Below are 10,528 nucleotides of genomic sequence, written 5' to 3' on the forward strand. Positions count from 1 at the left end.
ATTTATAGTAGAGCTGATGATGGAATAAATTGGCATTCTATGGCATAACCCTCCTCTATAACATGGAATTTACAAGACTTCATGTTTACATTTCAGAGGTATATCGTGGAAAAAAAACACTACCCTGTTACAGCCAAATTTAGCACTCTGGATAAAAAAATCCGTGGACACAAGTCTGAGACGGGAAGAAGCTGATGATAGCCTTTATTCACAAAACCTCTAGTGTACAGCTATGACTAAGCATGAGCCAAGTACACCCGAGTAGGTAATGTGAATGGATGGATGTCCTCTGTAGCGGATAATCTATGAAATTACACAAAGTCTGAAGTTTACTCCCTTGGGAGTGAGCTCTTATTCTCTTGACATTTGGAAACCATCTCTTTCCATACGTAACATGGCCAATCACAACTAAGTTTCTACCTCTTATGGAAATGGAAAACACCTAGCCAATCAGCATGCACTCAATTGATTATGGTGGAGTTTACCATATTGTCCATAAAAATAATGTGCATCATCAACCTGTCTGGGCGAGTCTATTAGATTAGCTTGGTGGTACATTAGTCTTCATAAAATTTACCACAAGTGTAAATTCCTGTGTGAACTCTAAGAGAACAACTCACACGTAACAACAAGCCATTACAGCAAAAGATACTCATGGATTCATAGAAGCTGCGCTTTCACTTCTTCTAAAGCAGAAAGTTTTATAAAGGTAGGCACCAATTTCTTGATTCAAAACAAAATAACGCTGAAACATCTCATTATACACTTAATTGACAAATGATGAGTATGCAATATTTTGTATATAAATATTTTTAACTTTTGTCTAGACAAATACTTAAAATGTACCATTGTACCTATGAATATGTTTCATCAAGTTAGTTGATTGATCTTGATAAATTAAAATAGCAATTCGATCTAAGCATTGGATCGGATTCAAAACACCATTTTTTTTTCCAGATTGCATCTGAAATGGCATGTTGTTTAGGGTTAACCTCTAATAAACTATAACCATTATGAATCTTCTGATTATTTGCCTAACTTAATGTAGTGTTTATTTATCTATCTAGTGTACAATCCCTGTTTGTCTTTCAAATGTGCATTTTAACTCTGATTGCTAGCAAAATGTGGACAGCTGCAGAAAAAGAACTGGTTCTTTGGGTGTACATCATCACATTCATCTTTGGGCTGCCAGCCAACATCCTTGCCCTCTATAGCTTCATCAAGAAGGTGCAGCGAAGGGCAACGGCTGTGGACGTGCTGCTGATCTGAGCTGGACCACTGTGTCAGATCTGCTCTTCCTGCTCTTCCTCCAGGACTGTTACAGTCACGCACTTGGCTTCATAAGAGATCGCCCGTGCCCGTCGGCACGCACGCACGCAAGCACTCGCGATTGCGGTGACCGTCAGACACCGACAGCGTAGTGTAAAATTAACGGGTGACAGATGCGGCCACTGCATCATGCCGGATTCAAACTGGCGATGCTACTGGCACATTTCATGCGTTTCGCACAGCGATGTCTTCTTCATAGTGCTACGAGCTGGCTCTCGTGACGCTGGTTATTGCGTGTAGGTCAAAGGTCCTCCTTTTCGTAAAATTGATTTTTATTTCTCTGGCTGTTGCCCTCAGTAAACAGCACACCAAACAGAAAGCAAACAGTTACAAACAGTCACTCACTTGGCTTCATAAGAGATCAGAGATCGCTACAGGCGTTCGCGACGCACGCACGTGACACGCGATTTCGCATTGCTTGACCGTCAGACACCAGACAGCGTAGAAAAATTAACAGGTGACAGCTGGGGTCACTGCATCATGCCGGATTCAAACCGGTGATGCTACTGGCACTACCCAGATAGCAAACATACACTGGGACGGAACTGGGCTACACCTACCACAACGTCCGGCACGGATCTGCATAATGGACCTGATCCGGCGTCCAAACGCACATCGGTCCAAAATTGGTCTGGATCCGTTTGACGGATCTGGTACCAATAAGGGCTAAGACTGGCCCAGTTCCGTATGGTGGTCTGTGTTACTGACGTGTTCCAGATCTGTTTATCATATTCAATACGGGTCCGCTTATTGTGTGTGGTACGGACCCGTTTATCAGACATCAGCCATGTGATTGGTAATTAGGGCTAATTATCCTGAAAAATCTGTTTGCTACACATTTGCTAACAGGTTCGTTATAGGTTCACCCAGGCTAAAGTTCGTAACGTTTTCCCAACAGCTCAACTGATAAACATAAGCTAGGCTACAAACACAAGGGGGGTAAAAAAAACTTCACATAAGTGTCTTATTATTTTTTTTATTCAACAACCTGGCTGTAGAAGTGCAATCCCAGACAAAGTTTAAGTCGTGTTAATTCCACATAGCTTAAACTGTAGGCAATGTTTAAACTATATTTCGAGTTTAATGTCAGCATGTTGACTTTAAAGTCGACACGTCGAGATTAAAGTTGACATGACATTTCAACTTTATTCTCGAAATGTCGAGTTTAATGTCGACATGTTGACTTTAAAGTCAACATGACGAGTTTAATCTCGCCATGGCAAAAATATTTGTTTTTCTTCATGTGTGGCCCTGATACTCCTTCGTACATTCCAGATAATCCAGGTTTGAATTTGTAGCAAATTTCGACATGCATGCCTCCAAATTCGGGCTTTAAGTTTCACAATGTGTTTACATTTTTCTACATGATTTCATAACAGGCCAAATACAAAATAAATGTTACAAATATCGCCTAGATATCGGTAAATATTAAAATCAGATGATATACAGCTGACTAAGAGTTTGTGCTGACTAAGTAGCCTTAATGATCACAAAATGCTAAGCATGCATCTAGCCTATTTGAGTTTCTTAAAGCTGAGCTGTGCTTAAATTGTTCAATACATGATTTCAAACAGGCCAAATATAAAATAAATGTTAAATATAGCCTAGATATCTGTAAATATTAGATGATCAGATGATTTACAGTTATATGTAATATGTCATGTTTCATGTTTTTGTAATGTTTCATATAGTGATGCAGGTCTACTGTTGTGAATAGGCCAAATACAACTTTGATCATTTTTATAGCCTACTACTGTATAGTTAACTTTGGCCTTGGTGCCCTGACATGTGGCCTTTGTGCCCCCCACCAAATATGCCCAACTGAAGGCCTAGTGGCCTTGCCCCTAAAATGGTGAAATTCCAAGCCTGGAAGGTAGAGTATTTCAAGAAAGAAAGAGCAGTATACAGCAGTACATGATAAACCTATTTACCTTGTCAATCAACAATCTGATACCCATGCAGATAAATGATAATGACCCAGAATGATCATGACAATGACTGCCCCTACGAGGTCTCATTCCAACAAATCCGACCCACAACCTAATATGCACCTGACACCCCTGGTACAAGGAAATAACAATGATATCTCTTGAAATTGAAATTGAAAATCCTGAAGCTTCCAAACATAACTCCAAACTAAATCTCCTGTGTCATGTCAGATGTATTTATGGATACCAGGATATATAATTAAGCTACACTTCTTGATATCACGCTGTGCCATATGTTCAACTCCTGTCCTCTTTCGAACACAGACAAAAACAAAAAGTAATGTAAAAAGGGAAAAGGAATGTTGAAGAGGAGTTCTGCATGCAAACGACTGTGTTGCACCAGTGGACAGCTTTTCATTACCTCTTGGCTTTCACAACACAGAAGACAGCTGAGTTGAGGCAAAGTCAGATCCAATACTGCTGTGCAAAGAGCCTGGCAACCCACTCAATGTGCCAACCAGTTTGGCATGTTGTAGAAAGCATACCGCAAAACATTACAATATAATGTAATGTATGGCATACATATTGATTATGATTTAATCAATGTTATGCTACCATAGAGAATAAAGTCATTTTTCTCCATCAGGGTAATTCTAAATATTAGAAACACAAGTGTGTACATCACATATAGTGTTAAGGCCCCCAGCCCAAGAGTTTTACAATGACTCCAATAGTCGACACATTGGCTACCACATTTCTTACATGCACTTGACAATTCTCTGATGCCTCTACCCTGTGAAGAATGCTATTAAAATTGTCTCCTTAATCCCAAATGTAGACACAGTTGACTGAGTAGATTTTCCAGTGTAGTTAAGAGCAGGTAAAACTGGTTCTGGTAACTCTGTTATACGCACAGCACAGCACAGTGTTGCAAGGTGAAGCCAAGGTAATGAACTGAAGCCAAGAACTAGGAAACTCCTGGCTGGGGGGGGGGGGGGGTGCTATAGCCTTATTCAATTAAGATGTCTCTTGTGGGGAACAATTAGTTAGGTACACCATTTGCTATTGTAAAGTGACAACATTCTGTCTGCTTACAATAAACGTCCTGTCCCCACAGTTTCTGCAGTATCTTAAACAAAGAACCAAAAGAATGACGTACAGAAAACCACTAAAATCTAACACCTGGCAGGGCATTTTCATGGCCGTTTACAGATAAAATTAAATTTTGGACTGAACCTTACATTGATGTAGTGTGTAAAGGAAATTCATAATTGCAAGTTGGTATTGTTTATTAACTTAACTGGGATACTATGTTTGAAGGCAAGTCAGACTCAGATGTGGAGAAGGATAAGTTTTAATCCAGTAGCAAAATCCAGGTCTACTAAGTCAAACACAGCAGCACAGGTAGGGGCATACAATTACAAATCACAAATCCAAAAACCAAAGTCAGGGTACAAAACAAGGTCAAGAATCGTTAACCCAGCAATGTAAATAGATATCTAGGGACATAGAGGGCTGCATTCACTGAACGGGTGTTATCCATCATCAAAAAGCAGAAAAGCAAGACGTACTGGATATATTAATGAGATATCTAGGATACAAAGTATAAGCTGAAATAGTAAATAGCAGGAATATCAAGTGACTGGGGGGAGGGGGGGTGCGATGGAGGTAACAGTTATCTACTTGTCATTTCCTCCTAGAGACATTCATGGCACAGAAGTCCGTCTGCCAGATTTTGATACATGCATCAGTATTTGCCTAAATACCAGCATCTGCTGGTCATCCGTGGGGCAGCCAAGGCCTACTGGTTAGCGCTTCGGACTTGTAACTGGAGGGTTGCCGGTTCGAACCCCGACCAGTAGGCACGGCTGAAGTGCCCTTGAGCAAGGCACCTAACCCCTCACTGCTCCCCGAGCGCCGCTGTTGTTGCAGGCAGTTCACTATGCCGGGATTAGTGTGTGCTTCACCTCACTGTGTGTTCACTGTGTGCTGAGTGTGTTTCACTAATTCACGGATTGGGATAAATGCAGAGACCAAATTTCCCTCACGGGAAATTACTTATCAGTAGTACTACAATTTGCTAAAATAGGAAAGGTTCAGAGGTGGACCTGCATACTTCTAAGCCGTGATTGAAGGGTTTCACTTTCACTTCATATTGTAATGTGTCACATGAATGTTGATCATGCCCCAGAGGTTCTTTTGGTGGTTGGTGGTACAAATTTCATTGTGTTCACATTTATTGTGTTGGCTAGGTACAGTATAGCAACAATAGTCCAGACAGGTTCCTTGCATAAGCCTCAGCACCTAAGCCAGTCTGTAACGCTCATAAAGAAGGGCAGCTTGTGAAAGCAGGAAACCTTGACTTTTAGATAGGCACAAAGAAAGAGTGGATGGATCTGTAAATAATAAGGTAGCTTGACTGACAAACCAATCTTCTGTTACATCTGGCCAACAAAAGAACTCAGGTGGCTCTGGCCTACTAGATACCCAGGTTATTCAGCATGTAGTAAACTTAGCCTTTTTTCATATCTGTGTACCGGTATATCATTTTAAAGAGGTGCCCTTTGTGTCTTTATAGACTTTTGTTTCCCTGTTTCGAGTGTCTCCAACTTTGTATGGATTCCCAGCGTGGTTTACTATTAGGCTGCTTGACCCCCCACCCCCACCCCCACCCCCTTTGACCACTACTGGGCCAATGCTTTTGAGGTGAACTGTGAATCTTTTGATTGGTGACTGAGTCCTGTTCAAAAACAAGTGCTTCACCAAAATACATAAGCTAGCAACCTCGTCAACTTTTATCAGTACCAGTTGTGCTAATAATAATGTTTGCGCGGCCAGACTGTTAAGGTAGTGTGTTTATAATGTCTTTAAAGAAAATAGCACTTCAACATAATACTATACTTTTATATTTATTGAAATCATTATTTGTCAAGCACATTAGCTGACAGTAAATAAACATAGTAGAAAAACAAATCAAAAACATGAAGCAGTAGGATCGGATCAAACGTGGTTAACATTTAAAGCAGGAAGGAGATCTGAGATCTGAAAAGAGCATATTTCTCACAACGTCCTGACATTCAACAGTACAACTTTATAACATTCCAACAAAACATTTCATAATATAATGTTTAATATTATTACAAATATTTAGTGTCAATCTCAGATCATGGGTCAGTGTACATACATATAATTAAATGTTTAAATAAATGTTTGATGTTTCTAAGCATTATTTCTTTCAGTTGTTTCAGAGGTCCTCCTTCAACGTCTTATAGTAAACAAGACATTGTGAAGATCAACACACTTAGTAGAGCAAGTGACATCTGATTCCTCTCTCCATGGCCAGCTGGAACGAAACACATGGGAACATGAATACACTGAATAGCAACACCCATCTCTATCTATCACATGGGAACATGAATACACTCACTGAATAGCAACACCCATCTCTATCTAACACATGGGGGTATCACCGATAAAGTACCTGGAGTAGTCGTGCCTGTCTCTGTTGGAGTTGGGCTTGTTGGATGAAGATTGTCGAAGTCATCTACCAACATATCCTCAGTGTAGGTCAGAGAGCCATTGTTTGGGGCCGGATTGACACCCATTAGCTTGCACATGAGGGCATAGATGTTCACACTGTCAAATGGAGAAGCCAAGTAGTTCTTCTTGAAATCTGGTCCAAATGCTCGGAAGATCATCTTCATGTCCATTTCCTGATTATGAAAGCCATGATCTCCTTTGTTCACATATATGATTGCTCTCTGTGGACACCAGAAACAACTGTCTCAATAATGGTTTCCCACAAAACATTACCAAAACTTACACTGTGTTCCAGATTGAACTGATATATACCTTATTAGTTAGTCAAAAGTTTACTGGTCTTGGTCCCTAAAATAAAGAGCTAATGCTATACAAAAGAAGACACTATACATTATAAGACAAAATACTAAAGCAATATAACAGTATCCAAGGCCAGTATTCATGTGAGAAAATGTAAGTATACAAAATCTCTAGTGTAGAATATCCTGATTCCTGATATTTTCAATTTTGCCCATTTTCACTGTACACCTTGTATCAGAGTGGAAACCAGTAAATACTCACTGAATTCAAGTTGTAACCTAAATCTCCCACAAGAATAATGTCCTGGATTCTGCTGTTTTTGGCAAAGTGAAAGTTTTCAGGAACATCTTCTTTCATGTACACTGTCAGATTGGGATGAGCATTCTTCAGCTTATTATAAATGTCTTGCTTTTTGCCATTCCTGGGTCTTAACATTCCAAAGCCACCATAATCAACCAGTTCAAAGTGTACTAGCTGCAGAAAGTTAATATATTTGTTGAGTATGATTTCTTTGACAGTTGGATCGTGTTTTTCCTTTTTTATTGTGGTCATGCCATGGTCAGATGTGATGATGACATTTAGATTGTCAGTTAGGCCATGCTTTGCAATAGCCCTTTTGAGGTAACCAAGTGTGCGGTCGATCATCTTTATAATGTCCTTTCTCTCTTGGGTATCTGGACCCTTGGAATGTCCCACACTATCAGGCTCCCCAAAGTACAGGGTGACAAAGTCAAAGTCCTCCTGAGTGTACCAGCGCATGACGGTGTCTATGTTCTCTTGCCACTCTGTCTCATTGTCATCTGGCATACCATAGGATTCAACAAGTGCTCGGTCCACTGCTTGTCCACTGTAGTTGACTCCACCTCCGGGATAGTAAAAAGATGCTGTTTTCAGTCCCTGATGGAAAATGAATAAAATATGCCATTACTCTGTTGGGCAGTAATAATAAGAAACAAGTAAGAGAATGTTTTATTGTTTATCTCTTACAGGCATTATTTAGGCATATTTATAAAATACAATATACACTACTACATTACATTTACATACATTTAAAGAGAAAAAACAAAGAACTTTCCAGATTATATAGGCTATTTTCACAAGTTTTGAAGTTCCCTGATATAATAATGCTGTCTGAAAGTTACATAACTAATTCTTGTGAAATTCACTACACTTTTATAACTACAGTATCATACTATATATTGTATTTCACTATTCCTGAAGAAGGTTTTTGGCCGAAAGCTTGATAAATTCCTATATTATTGCACAGATCTGAGTGTGCGGATTTTGATCCTGTGCTTGACTATGTACCATTTCACTAAAATAGTTATGATTGAATGTGTGTATTCTAACTTTTCAAACTTCAATCTTTCCCCTCTAGAGTGTCATTAGTATTTGTGACTGATCATAGTTCTGTTGGTTGGTTATTATTCTTTTGGCTAATAGATTGATTGCTGTGTACATGTATCTATTCATGTACATAGTCACTGGAGAATAGTTTTGTGAGTGTCCCCACCTGGTTCTGTGCTGTGATCCATAGGGGCAGGGCTCCGTTGTCCCACCACTCGGAGCGCTTCATTGTTGCCTTGTGGGTGATTTTTAGGAGTGTTGTGGAGTTAAACAGCATGTTATGTACCACTCCATGATCCTCAATCCATCTCCCTACAAGTACAAATGTTGACATCAATATTAATTAGACTGTGTGTTGGTTATTCTACACGGCTGCTCAAACCCACACTTCCCTCTCAGACAGCATTTTAGTTGTGTTGTTGTTAGTTGCAGTCCATTTTCAATGCATGGGTACATCACAGACAATGAGGCAATTTGGAGCAAACTAACCTCAAAGAACAGGGATAGAAATATGGGAACAATCTGACAAACAGTTGGTTTGTATTTCATTGACATAGATCATTTCAGTATATAATGGTGAGCATGTGTATATGGCAAAAAATAGGTACTTTTAAGCCAGTTATGAACATTCTCCAATTTTACATAGGACCATAAAGGTGGATATGACTGATATTAGGCTAATTAATCTTCTTCAATTGATCATATACTCTAATCAGTTCAGATAATGCAACGTTTGAGAACATCCTTATCTAGAAGGACTCAGATGGTCATAGGTAAAATGATCAAACATGACCCCCTGATAATGGTTGACCTTAAACTCTCACTCACTGGCATTAACTTGCTTTATCAACGTTGAAGGACATTTCTACGGCCTTGTACGTGAGCTCCAGCGGCTCCAGACCTGTCCCCAGCACAGAGACAGCCTTTCAGTGTTTTAGTGTCCCCAGCACAGAGACTGCCTTTCAGTGTTTTAGTGTCCCTGGGTCTAATGCTGCTGTCTCAACAGATGGCAGCAAAGAAAATTGCACTTGCAACAGCAGTCTGGTAAAACATCTGCAATTGCTGCACACATTTAAAGACCTGAGCTTTCTCAAGAAATAGAGTCCGAGAGAAAGCTGTTATAGTCTAATACAATCATTTGTAATAAATTAAGACTGTAGTAGCATATACAGCTCTGAAAAAAAATATGTGGTCTCCTTATTTATTTTCAATATGACCGTCAGCTCATTTGAATGTCACTCAGCAACCATGGGATGACATCAGAAAAATGTAGTGGTCTCTTCATTTTTTCAGAGCTGTATATTAGTCATAATAAAGTTTTACTTAAACTTTATAGTTATAAAAATAAGTAGAAGAATAGAATTAAACATTCAGTACATCTTAGAGCCTAATGTACAGCCTTCATACTCTTGCTCTTACCAGTGATGGTGGTGAAGTGTGAAGGGGATGTCATTGTGATCATTGGTGGAGTGATGTATTTTGCCTTCACTCCTTCCTTTACCAATTGATCAAAATTAGGCGTCTCCACATCCTGATCATAATCCCATCTGAAGCCATCAAAAGAAATGAGCAACAACTTGTTAAAGCCACCTTTCCTGCCACCCTCGCTAAAAGGTCTGCATTCTGCACCATAAAGAATGCAGGCAACCAATATCAACCCTAATTTCATCTTGCAATGAGTTCAGAAGGGGAGCATGAATGGTGTGCTGAAGGAAAGCTACACCATTTTATAGTCAGCACTAAAAATCAGATAAGATAATACTGTAGCCTGCCTGCTAAAACCTGTATCCTCTTTCTGTAAGAGTGACCTTTCAACATGGGTACAAAACACATGGTGATATGGTTATACACATGTCTACAGGCAAATTGCTGCATATGAGCAATCACACTTAAAAAAAAAAAAAAAAGACAAAACATACAACCAACAAGTACAATTATAAATAAATAATTATAATAAAATGTAAAAATAACGATGAAACAATGGCACTTAAAGAATAATAATAAGACAACAAACAAAGTTGTTTGAACAAAGTAAAATATCATTCAAAATCAAATTGAAATAAAACAAACATTTCCATAAAAAT

General features: G+C 39.2%; 1 protein-coding gene across 1 annotated transcript; it reads right to left on the reverse strand.

Moving 5' to 3' along the window:
- Window positions 1-6,150: 6,150 nt before the first annotated feature.
- zgc:153896 (uncharacterized protein LOC569930 homolog) lies at window positions 6,151-10,126 on the reverse strand. Its single transcript, XM_048261313.1, has 5 exons — window positions 9,864-10,126; window positions 8,611-8,756; window positions 7,359-7,994; window positions 6,739-7,018; window positions 6,151-6,600 (listed from the first exon to the last, which is right to left on the reverse strand). The coding sequence occupies exons 1-5, from the start codon at window positions 10,111-10,113 to the stop codon at window positions 6,524-6,526; spliced, it is 1,389 nt and encodes a 462-aa protein (XP_048117270.1). The 5' UTR covers window positions 10,114-10,126; the 3' UTR covers window positions 6,151-6,523.
- Window positions 10,127-10,528: the final 402 nt, after the last annotated feature.

This window comes from Alosa alosa, chromosome 13 (genome assembly GCF_017589495.1).
Source record: "Alosa alosa isolate M-15738 ecotype Scorff River chromosome 13, AALO_Geno_1.1, whole genome shotgun sequence".
Classification (NCBI taxonomy): Eukaryota; Metazoa; Chordata; class Actinopteri; order Clupeiformes; family Clupeidae; genus Alosa; species Alosa alosa.

Coding starts and splice junctions, on each gene's coding strand:
- zgc:153896 (XM_048261313.1), bottom strand. CDS start 10,113: ATGAAATTAGGGTTGATATTGGTTGCCTGCATTCTTTATGGTGCAGAA. Junction 8,757..9,863: donor ACACTTCACCACCATCACTG/GTAAGAGCAAGA, acceptor TTGTACTTGTAG/GGAGATGGATTGAGGATCAT. Junction 7,019..7,358: donor TAGGTTACAACTTGAATTCA/GTGAGTATTTAC, acceptor TGGTGTCCACAG/AGAGCAATCATATATGTGAA.